Genomic DNA, 12,451 nt, shown 5'->3' with positions numbered 1-12,451 from the left:
CTGTAGAGTCAAGAAGAAGGCGCTAGAGGTTAATATATCCAGAATCAAAGAGGACTCACACTTAGCCAAATTTGTGAGGTGACACATCTTGGGAGCTATTAAATAGGAGATGGAAAATCAAACCACAGGAGCCTTTCATTGGAACCCTGAAGGCTGCTCACTTCTGTCCACCTAATAATGCTTCTATGCAGGGAAATCTCCTCTTGGAATTCATTGTCCATAGAGTTAAAGTCAAACAGCTGGGGTGGATAAAAAGATATGGGCTGGGGCTGGGAATATGGCCTAGTGGCAAGAGTGCTTGCCTCATATACATGAGGCCCTGGGTTCAATTCCCCAGCACCACATATACAGAAAATGACCAGAAGTGGCACTGTGGCTCAAGTGGCAGAGTGCTAGCCTTGAGCAAAAAGAAGCCAGGGACAGTGCTCAGGCCCTGAGTCCAAGCCCAGGACTGGCCAAAAAAAAAAAATATGGGCTATTCTCTCTTTTACTTTTTTTCTTTTCACCCCACGCTTTTTTAGGAAAGACTGCTAATGTCTGATTGTTTCATAACCCCAGAAACACTGATATTTTTCAGCTAAAATCTACATCACGATCAAGTCCCTGTGAAGAGGAAAAACGAGAAAAGTTAGGAAGAGCAGACACAAGGGAACATAGAGGAAACAGACTATGGGTAGCAGTTAAGAAAGCAGTATGTACAGGTTGGGCCAAAGATCTGAATTCCAAAATGTTCTGAAATCTCCAAATCCTGTAAAATATCATTTTGGATTTTGGGGTTTTGAATTAGCAGTGATCTGTATTTAAGAAGGCTTATGAGACCTCAGCTGAACTTTAGAGAAACTATAACCTTAGAGAAATTATTTTCTGAAGTAGGTTGAATATGTACCATTGTTATCATGAAGATAACATGAGATGATGTATCTGACAAGAAGCAGTTACTCAAAGGCATCTAATATATACTGAGTATTTAATAATGAGCCAAATCTTAGACTAAAGAAATCACCCTTGCTACTTCAGGCTTTCTTCTTCCTCTTTTCTTCTTCTCCTTTTCATTATTATTACCACTATCATCACATAATCATCATCATCACATCATCATCATCATCATCATCAGTACCAAGTAAGAAAAAGGGGAAATGAAAAAGAAAGGAATCCTGGGATTACTTTGGAACTACAAAGGCCTTAGGGCACTAAATCTAAGTGCATCATTTTATAAAACCAGGAATCCAGGGCCAGGATCAGAAATTACTTGCACACGCTTGTGCGTGTGTGTGTGTGTGTATGCATACACATCCATTCATCCATCTATCTGGGGGCAACAGTATCTGTACTAAAAACCCAACCTTCCAGCTGCATGTTTAAAAGTTGGAGATGCATTGAAAGGGAATTCCTGGAAGGAAAGGTCACCCTTTGGGAGTGGCACTTCCATACATGGAAGTCCATTTACCTTCTCATGAAGCTAGCACTCTCACAGCCCTCACTGGGGATATGGCTTCTGTTCATTCATTCTCCACTCCCTCATCCCCCTAACTCATAATTAAAAGGGAATCCACATTCCTTTGGTTTCTGAGACTATCCTTAAGAATCAAGTGGGCCACAAATGAGCAGACAACTAGGCAGGAAACCCTGGATTAGAGCTAATCCTCTATCTTTGCAGACACTCATCAGTGAGTATCTGTGTGTCCCGTGGAGAGGAAGCAGAGCCAGCTTCAGGGAGCTCGCCAGGCCTTCATCTGCCTGGGAAACCCCCATTTAGAAAACATTATCTTTGCATGTTTTTCTCTGATAGGCACTGCAACAATTCACATCTTATTCCCCCAAAGTGTCAGAGAAGCCTGAGAAATAGTAACAGCTAGATTTTTTAATGCATTTCCAATATAAAAAAAATCAACTTCATTAAGTAGGCTAGCTTTTTTTTTTCCTGAGCAGCAGTCAACCCCTTAATTAATACTCTATTAAAATGAATTCCTAGGGGAGCACAGGCATGCACACAACAAATGAGTTCCTTTGCCAAGGGTGCTATGCAGGAGATGCTAAGTGGGCATCCTTTCTGGACATTTACTAAATTTCCAAGCGCCTCTTGTTAATCAGATATGAAAAGCAGCCACAGGTTTGCTTCCTCTTCCTCTCTGGGCGGCACCTGGTCAAAGTTCTTCAGGATTGATTTCTGACAGCAAGCAACAACCCAGGAAAAGGGGGGTGCAGAGGCGAGGAGCCTGTACTTCTCTTAGAGGCTGCTCTCACCACCCTTCAGACCACCCAGAACCCTGATTAGCCCCTACCCATTCTACGAGCAGCTTGCCAAGGGGGAACGGCCTCGATCCCCTTACCTCTTTGGTGTGTGTGTGGAAGGAGACAGACATGTCCAGAAGAAGCTTCCGCTGCTCTACTCTGCGCACGAAGTCTTGGATGCGCACCTCCAGGTGTCGAGCTGCCTTGTATATCTCCTCCGGGTCACATTCCCCAGTCTGAGCCAACTGCTCCGCTGCTTCTAGAAGCTTGTCTGCATTGGTGTATGTATTCTGCCAGCAACAACAGTGAGACAGAGTCAACTGGTAGTCAGGGACTGAGCTTCTTGCCTTTCCTCAGCCCACCCTGGGGGCTCCCAAAAGGAGCAGGAGAGGAGGGCGGAGGCACCCAGCCAACAGCTCCCTGATCTGGCACCGACGCCTGTGCGTGGAGCTGGCACACCGCCTCTCAGCAGGCAAGCAGCCTGGCTGCTCTGCACAGTGGGTACCAGCTAGGAACCTCTCCGGTTTCTGGGATTCCTCGGAAGTGCAACATCCCTGGAAGGAAGTGAAGCAACCTGCGAAAACCTCCACACCCCTCTCCACCCTCAGGAAGCCCCATCCTTGTCCTCCCATCTCCCGTAGAACTTGCCAGAGTTCTAAATAGCTCATCCACAAAGATGGGCTGTGTTTCTATGTGGGAACTCCACACACACACACACACACACACACCCACAACAAAACAAAACAAAACACTGATAGGCTTGCTTTGCCTTTCCCCAAGTTGCCAGTAGCTTTAGATGTTTATCTTTTAAACCAGCGTTCTCTTTCCAAGAGAAGGAAGCAGGCCACAGGGGTGGGGGGGAGAGGGGAGGAAATGCAGGCCTTGCCTTATGCTCCTTAAAGGCTGGTTATCTGCAGGAACCTGGGGGGATGGGAGTGTGATCATTTTGTTTGCCATAAGCTACTGCACCTCCTACATGCAAATGTGCACATACACATACACACTCCTCCAACTACCTGTCAGCATGCTTCATGGTACTTCCCCAGAGCATTAAAAAAACGCAATCAGCTTGCAATTAGGATTTTTCAGTCCATCTTTACAGTAGTCTTTATATTATATGCCATAGATAAAACTGATTCTCTTTAAAAAGAAAGAGAAATAAGGAAAAAAGAAATAAGAAAGAAAAGAAAGAAATATAGTCTGACACCTGTAATCCTAGCTACTCAGAGGCAGAGATCCTGAAAATCAAAGCCAACCAGTGTAGAAAAGTCCATGAGGTTTCATCTCCAAAATAATCCAAGAAAGTGGGGCTGAAGGCATGCCTCAAGTGGTAGAGCAACGGCTGAGCAAGCAAGCTGAGCAAATGCAAGGCTGTGAGCTCAAGTGTTAGTACCAACAAAACAAATTTTCCCAACACATACTGACACAGAACTGGTGACATAGGTGTATGTACATATTTCTCCATAGCTCTCAAGTCAGCACTCTGCCTTGTGATGGTGAGCTGGTGATTTACATGAACAGCTGGCCAAGTAAGTCTAGAAGCAGAAGCCATGGGTGTCAAACACAAAGTAAATGAAGAACCAAATGGGCTCATAGCAATTACTATAGAATTTTAAAAACTAATTGAAGGCCTGGTTATTATTGAATGAATTATGTATCTTCTCCCTAAATTTACATTAAAGTCTCAGTATGTGGGCATATTGGGAAAGAGAATTATTTCAGATGCAATTAGTTGTATTAAATCTGAGCCATACTGGAGGAGGGACTAGTGTCCTTATAAGAAGAATGCCATATGAACACACACACACACACACACACACACAGACACACACACACCCCACAATGTGATATGAAGACCAAGGTAGACTGAAGATATATGTTCAGAAAAGCAAGGCCAAATTATACTAAGATGCCATGAAATCAGATCAAGTGAAGAGAAAAAGAAAAGGAAATCTTAAAAGCAGCCAGAGGAACAGGTATGTTTTATACAGGGAAACAGAGGCTAGGAGGGAAAGCAGACTATTAGACCACAGGACAAGCAAAATCTGTGGAACATCTTTAAAATACTGGGAAAAAAATGTCTGAAACAAAAAATGCTAAGCCTAGTATAAATACTTTCCAAATACAAATGTTAAATAAAGTCTTTTTCAGGTATACAAAACTGAAAAAAAAAAACAACCCAACTCCACTAGTAGACTTGTGTGAATAAAAATATTAAAGGAAGTTTGACAGGAGGAAAGAAAAAAACAATACCATATGGATATTGGGATCCATATATAGGAATGAAAAGCACTAGCAATGTTAACTACAATGATAAATACATGTCTGTTTTTTTTCCTCATTTTAATCTCTTTAAAGATAATCATGTGTTTAAACAAAAACAGTAACAGTGTAAGGTGTGGGTTATAGCACATCTATAAATATAGTATATGACAGCAATAATCACAAAGTTGTAGAAGATAAAAAGGGAAGTATAATGATATAAAGTTCTTATATTACATGTAAAGTAGTATCTGCTGCAGATTATGACAAATTAATGTACCATAAAACCTAAGGCAACCATTAAAGTAACAGAATATGGCTAAGATAAAATTGAATCATAAAAATTCAATCAACAACAACAAAAACCCCCAGATGAAATAAATAGAAATAAATAGAAAATATCAAAACCTAAACAATATAAATGGATCACAGGAACTATAAATTCTAAGACAGAAAGCGGAGACTGTCAGATTGGATAAAAAATGAAGTCCAACTATACATGCCTATGAGAACATTCTAAGATATAGCATGATAACATTCATCAAAAGACAGTTGATGGCTATATCCATGTAAGAGATAGGTTTGGGAATAAATAATATTACCAGTGAAGAAGAGGAAGATCAAATGAGGGAGGAGGTAACAAGTTTGATAAGAAATGTACTCACTGCCTTATGCATGAAACTGTAACCCATCTGTACATCAATTTGACAATAAAGAAATCAATTTAAAAAAAGGAAGATCATTTCATAATAATCAAGAGATTACTTTATCAGGTCATAATAATCTTAAGCATTTTTTGTGACTAATAACAAAGTTTCAAAGTATGTGAAGCAAAAACTGAGTAACCTTGGAGGAAGAAAGTGACAAATCCACAATTACAGACAAGTAATTTAATACCTCTTTCAATAATTACTAGAGACAGTGGATAGGAAATTAGTAAGGAAGCAGACTTAAGTACACCCAACCAGCTCCACCTAAACAGCATTTACAGAAAACTCTACCCAACAACAGCAGAATGAACGTTTTCCCCAAGGGCATAAGCACACTTATCAAGATAAACCATATTCTGGGCCATAACAGGCCCAAATTTAAAGGGCTGCAAGTCAAACAAGATACTTATTCTGACTATAATTAAAGTAGAGTTCAACAATAGAAATATCTGTGGAAAATCACCAAAGTGGTGTAAACTATGCCCATTTCTAAATAACCCACAGTTCAACAGTTAAGCACATATTCATAGTATTTTAGGCCCTGGAGTATGTTCTCTATCTACATTTTCTCTCTGCTTTGGGATCAATGATAGATTAGGTATTATTAATTTAAGATTACAAATAAAAATACTAGGGCTCAGGGCATTAAAGTAACATATTTGAGGAATATTATATAACTAGAAAATGGTAAGCCACATGTAACTATAAACTTCCAAACACTTCCTTGAACCATATTTCCCCAAAGTCTCCATATCTTTGGCTTACCTCTTACTTTATATTTTGCTTATTCTTTTGTCTTTGAATTTTCAGTTATGGCACTGTAACTGTCACACTTATAGCTTTGAAATGCACTACCTATGTCTACAACTTGCCTTCTGGGGAGAACTGAATCCCCTCTATCTTAGTCATTGCTGTCATTCCCAACACTCGTCTGTGCTCCCTGTGGGCACTGTGCTCTCCTTCAGTGCTCAGTCAACCCAGAAGCTGCAGTCTAGAGGCATGACCGCAGTAAGTCTTGGAAATGGATGTTGCCTTCATCTCTTAACGTAGGCAGTACTCAGCTAAGAATAAAGTGAGTCAAAGGTTCCTTTGTAAACCACTTTTTCAGTCCTATTTTATACCATGGTTGGGAGTTAGGTTAGCAGGATAAAATTTTTTTTTAAATCCCTTGAACATATAATATGTTCAAAATAGAGTACTGATGTATTATATCATGTACAATCAAGGAGTGTGATACAGAAAGATGTTTTTCAGTTTTCATCCCAGAGCACAGAGAACACAATTCTCCACCCAATGGCTTTTGCTGACTTGGGAAGTGAGGATGCAGGAATGGACTCTAATAATCATAGCAGAGGGGTCTATGGTGGGAAGCATTAGGAAGGAAAGCAGAAAATGGACCCACCAGATTACTTCTACTGGAAGAAGCATGTCTTCCTGCATGCTTGGATAATGAAACAAAGAAGAGCTGCCTCCAGTAGGGCAACTTATATGTTCACAGAGGCATATCTAATTAGGAGTCCTGGTCAGGGGCTCCTTAACTTGGAGAGTATCCACATGAATCTTCGGTATATTTGGAATTGATACCAAAAATAACAACTGTGATGCCAGTACCTCTCAACACAAATAGCCTTGGTGCTCTGTGAACTCAAACACCAACTTTAGCACACTTACATCTGTAATCATCACCATACACATCCTCATATACATCTCTATTTGCTAGAGAGTTTTTTTTCTTTATATATAAAATGCTTCAGCACCTTTTCCTATGAATAGTATACTTGAAGAACTTCACAAGGTTTTATTTATGGTGCTGAAGATCGAGGCCAAGATCTTTTGCAAGTTAGGCAGGTACTTGGCCACTGAACCCAGCTTACCAGAATTCACCCCATATTTTTTAAAAAAGTTTTATCTTCCTACAATTGAACTCATAGTCTGTTTTTGCTGCTACCACCGAATAGGTGAGACTCAGTAGTTTGTAACAAGTAGAAGTGCACTGGCTCACGGTTCTGGAGGATGGGACATCCACAAGACCAGCACCTGGTGAGGGTCACCATGCGCTGGCACCCCATAGTGGAAGGTAGAGGGCAAGAGAAAGCCAAAGTCATCCTTGAATAATGGCACCCATCTCACTTATAAGGTAACTTCCTCAGGCATACTACCTCTAAGTATCCTACCTCATAATACTGTTTGTAAAAAGTCATTGAATTCAACATGAACTTTGGAGGGAATAAACATTTAAACCATAGCACTAACTTTACAGGTTTAAGGATGTACATAGGTTGGGGAATGGTAGCACATACCTATTAGCCCAACTACTTGGGAAGGAGAGATTAGGAAGAACTTGGTTTGAGGCCAGTCTGGGCAAGAAGTTAACAAGATCTCTGTCTCAAGTAATAAGCTGAGTATAGTGGTGTATGATAGCTGTCAACACAACTGTATGGGAAGATATAGATGGAGAAGTGTGGTCCAAGACTAGTGGGGGACAGAAGGGGGAGACTGTATTTGAGAAAAATAAAGCCAAAAGGGAAGATCTGTGGCTCAAGTGGTGGGGCACCTGTCTACATAAAGTAAGAAGCTTTGAGTTCACATTCCAGTACTGCCTTAAGCAAAATCAAATCAAAACAAAAACTTATCTAGAACCCCCATATTCTAAGGAAATAATAGTAGGTGTTCTGTGGTAGGATATTTCTCTTTTGCTGATTCCTTTCCTTCCTTCCTTCCTTCCTTCCTTCCTTCCTTCCTTCCTTCCTTCCTTCCTTCCTTCCTGCCTGCCTGCCTGCCTGCATTCCTTCCTGCCTTCCTTCCTTCCTTCCCTTCTTTCTAATCTTCAGTAGCCCTCTTCATTTACACATATTTTAAAGGAACTTTATTATGTTTTCTTCTCATTTGCAGACTGGAAACTTTGACTAACCACTCTCAAGCGAGGGAGCAAAAAAAGAAAGAAAGAAAGAAAGAAAGAAAGAAAGAAAGAAAGAAAGAAAGAAAGAAAGAGAAGACAAACTGTTAACAAGTAATAAATTATCCATTTACTCTAACAACAACAAAATACTTTGTTCCCAAACCAAAGAGTATGGTCAGTCCTAGAGGAGGCTAATATAAATTATCAGGTAGAATCAGACAGGAAATACCAGGTCCATCCTGTAAGAAAAGACCATCCAAGAGTCCAGAAACTATAGCCATCCTAATGGAAGTACTTTCCTAGACCTTGCTCCACCTTCCCTGCAGAGACTGAAGAGGGCAATGGAAGGCAATATTTGCTATAAGCTAGGCCTGGGAGAACCTGGGTTGTCACTGATACTAGAACGCAAACAAGATGGTGAGGACAGTAGGGAGACTAAAAAGGCCAGATGTTGGCCCAGAGTTGCTGCAGTGGACAGATGAAAGGAAGCAATAGACAGCAAAGAGAGCTAAGCAATTATGCGCTCAAACCAAGAATAACTGTGCCATGCAGAGCCAAAAAATCTCTGCAGATCACTCAGCTCAAAATGGCAAAATAACAAGGGGGAACATGTGGCCATAACAGGATAATTTGGACAAAATACAAATAATGAAGAAGGTAGGCAGAAGCATTCACAGTAGATGTGTACAATGCCCAGTGGCTCTAACCCTGTATAAGTTCCTTCTTGCATGGAATTCTTTTTTTAAAATTGTTATTGTAAAGGTGATATACACAGGGGTTACATTTATATAAGTCGGGTAATAAGTACATTTCTTTTTGAACAGTGCCACCTCTTCCCTTGTTTTCTCCCAGTTTCTCCCTGGCAATCTTCCCCACAAATTGTTTAGTTCATTTTCAACATAGTGTCTAGTGAATATCATTGCTACATTTGTTCACCCTTTGTCCCACCATTTCTTGTGCTCCGCCTTACTCTCCCCTAAATAGGTAAACTTACAGGCAAAGCAAAAGGTACAGAAATCAATTCTTAAAGGAAGAGAAGTAAACAATTTGTGAGACAGCATCTCCACATTACAGAATAAAGCCAATGGCTGCAGGGTTTGGCAATTCCAGAGTTAATAGGGGGAAATGTACCCAAAGCAATGTTCTATCTCAAAAAGATGTAACTTCCCAGTGTAGCTGTTTTTCCTGTTTTCTGTAGTCTAAGTTTGGCTGCCTGTGGGAGGCAGTGGGGGTGAGAGGGAGAAGGCAGGGCTTTGGAGAGACAAGATAGTTGGCCCAAAAATATTGCTGAGAATTTAGGAGCTTATGTATTTTACTTTTTCTTCTGCTCCATCTCTAAAGGGTCAGAGAGGAAAAGGCTGTGCCTAGCCTAGGAAAATATGGGTCGAATAATAAGTGATCAAAACATAGGATTTGGGCCATACTTCTGCTTCTTTCCCAGTTGGCACAGCGTTCCTTTAGGTCCTTCTATCCTGTTTTGGGTCCATAAAGCCATGTGGGTCCAGGGCTGGCCCTATCTTACAGAAGTGTGGGGAGCCCACAGCCTCTGACCTCAGGGTCACTGACTTAGTGATGGTGTTTCTGCCCACCATCTTTCTTGGACTCTGTACTTTCCCTTTCCCACCCATCTTAGATCATTTGTGCTGCTCAGGCAAAATACCTTAGACTAAGCACCTTTAAATAACAGAAGTACATATTCCATAATCCTAGAGGCTGACTAGTCTAGGACGGAGGCACTAGCAAATTTAGAATGGTCTTTGATAAGGGCCCACTTCTGGGTTCCTGGATGGTGCCTTCTCATTGTGTCTTCAAATAGCAGAAAGGTCCCTAATCATATTCATGGGTCCCTTTCCCAGAACAATTATATTGGAGATTGAATTTCAACCTGTAAGGAGAAACAAGGACTCTAGCCAAAGCAACTTCCAGTCTCCTCTCTCTGTCTCTCTCTCTCTCTCTCTGTCTCGCTCTGTGTGTGTGTGTGTGTGTGTGTGTGTGTGTGTGTGCATGCGCACACACACATGTATGCATGTGCTATGCTATGCTCATGCTGGTTCTGGGGCTTGAATTGTGGACCTGGGCACTGTCCCTGAGCTCCTTTTCCTCAAAGCTAGAAATCTACTACTTGAGCCACAACACCACTTCCAGCTTTTTCTGTGATAAACTGGAGATAAGTATTTCATGGACTTTCCTTCCTGGGCTGGCTTCTGACCTTGATCCTCAGATCTCAGCCTCCTGAATAGCTATGAGCCACTGGTGCCCAGCCTACCCATCTTTTATTTTAGCTAGCCTCCCTGGGCTTGATCCTTGGATTATATGGGATAGTTTCTCAACAGCAACAATCGTTGCATTTTATGATGGCTATTTCTCTGCATTAGGGACTCTTACAGGTTTAATTCTGTCCTCTTGAAAGTTAAGTTGAAGTTCTAATTTCTGAGTATCTGATACTACAACTATCTGATACTATAAGTACCTCAGACTATAAGCCTTTTAAAAAACATTGTTATTGTGGATGTAACTAGTTAAGATGAGATCATACTGAAACAGACTATCCAAAAATGTGATATGACTGGTGTTTATGTAAAAAGGTGGCCATGTGAGACTGCAGACACAAGAACAGCAGCATGTGACATAAGGGCCAAGACTGGCACTGTACTGCTATATTAGACAAGCATAAACCACCAGCCAACTGGCAGAAGTTAGGACAGAGCCCAGAACAGATTCTTCTTTATAGCTTTCAGAAGGAACCAGCCCTAAGATGGGAAAGGCTGCACATGCCTATAGGCCTGATTACCTGGGAGATTGAGGCCAGAGGGCCTCAAGTTCAAGGCTGGCCTTAAAAAAAGAAAAGAAACTAATCCTGCTGACATTTGACGCTGGATGTCCAGCTTCCAAAACCATGGGACAAAATGCGTTTTTTTGGTGCTTTAACCTCTGCAGACCATGGTACTAGATTAGAGAAATGTTGGGAAACAAAGGTAAGGGCTGTCCTGTACAAAGTACTATGTTTTGAAAGCATCCCTGGGCCTTATCCAGATGTTATCACCCAAAAGAACCCCCAACAACACTGACTAATGATTGCTTTCTAAGTGAGACCAAGTATGTAAAATTGGATGAAGACCACAAGTCGATAGAAGAAACCCCATTGAGGTGCTATGCAATTCTTTCAGTTTACAGTGTTTTCCTGGTAATGCTTCAGATGGATGGAGCCTTAAGGCATTACCTAATCCCATGGTTCCCACAGATCACAGGAGATAGTGATAGTTGGGATGAGGGTGGAGATTAAAGAAAAATGTAGTTCCCAGGCTCCTATTGCAGGCTACTTAAAATTAGGATCATCTGGGGAACAGGGTGAGCGACTGTCTGGCAGCCACGTGGCTTAAAACCTCCCCAGGTGATGGTAATTGCAGCTAATTCCACATTGAAACCACTCACCCAAGGCCAGAGCTCAATGCTTGCCTGGGCTAAAATTCAGAGGTGACCAACCACAGTGGTCACAGCCTGTAATCCGAGGTACTAAAGAGAGTCTGGGGCAGGAAGATCACAAGTTTGAGGTTGGCCTGGGCTATAAATCAAAACTGTCTCAAAAATCAAGAACAAGAAAGAACAATCAACAAAAACTGAGGTGAGCATAATCTAGTCTTCTGCCTTGAAATACCTATAGTCTTTGAATGAATGACATTGGTTTTGAAGACCAAAAAAACCTCAGTGGAACTAAGATCTGATCAATTTAATACTTTGCTTATTAAGTCAAACACAGTAACTGTGGTTTATAAAATTAATGTCTAGAAATGGCCAAAATATTCAACAGCAGAAATGGGCTCCCCACTGTCACTTTCGTGTGCTAGAATATCATGCCGTCACTATAGTCATGTTTTTGAGAAATATTTAATGATGAGGAAATTTTCCCAATGTAACATTAAATGAAAAAAATCAAGAAAAGCAAATTCTAGTTCTGATTTTTATTATCTATTTATAAGCTACTATTGATAATGATGGCTATCATTTGGGATTAACCTATAGGTGTTTCTCCCCCTCTATGCAGCCCCCTTCAGTGCCACTAGCCCACAGGCAGAGGCCAGGCAATGGTTCCAGACCACAGTTTGCTCTGGCATGGGACACTATGGAAGGCCCAGGGGGATGGGCATAGAAGTGTTATTATATGAGCTGGACCATGCTATAATGGCACACTACAGGTAAGAAAACCGAGGTTTAGAAAAAGTAAAGAACTGGAGTAATCTCTCATAGCAGTAAACTGTAGATGCTGATCTGGAATTCATGTGTTGATCCCAATCAAGACAATCTTCTGCTGTGTTGAATGGAAATTTATTGATCAAACAGTGGTTCGATT

The 12,451-nt window shown here is 41.1% G+C and overlaps 1 protein-coding gene and 1 pseudogene across 6 annotated transcripts in view; both read right to left on the bottom strand.

The window, feature by feature from the left end:
- Nucleotides 1–12,451, bottom strand: part of LOC125351785 (kalirin) — a 439,002-nt gene that overhangs the window by 116,920 nt on the left and 309,631 nt on the right. For all 6 annotated transcript variants that reach the window (XM_048346787.1, XM_048346788.1, XM_048346789.1 and 3 more), the window contains exon 11: nucleotides 2,331–2,522. In XM_048346787.1, coding sequence (XP_048202744.1) covers nucleotides 2,331–2,522 — 192 coding nt within the window. The remainder of the gene's footprint in view (nucleotides 1–2,330; nucleotides 2,523–12,451) is intronic.
- Nucleotides 12,136–12,278, bottom strand: LOC125352097 (annotated as a pseudogene).

The sequence above is a fragment of the Perognathus longimembris genome, chromosome 5, assembly GCF_023159225.1.
Source record: "Perognathus longimembris pacificus isolate PPM17 chromosome 5, ASM2315922v1, whole genome shotgun sequence".
Classification (NCBI taxonomy): Eukaryota; Metazoa; Chordata; class Mammalia; order Rodentia; family Heteromyidae; genus Perognathus; species Perognathus longimembris.
This window is presented reverse-complemented; position numbering and strand designations above follow the sequence as displayed.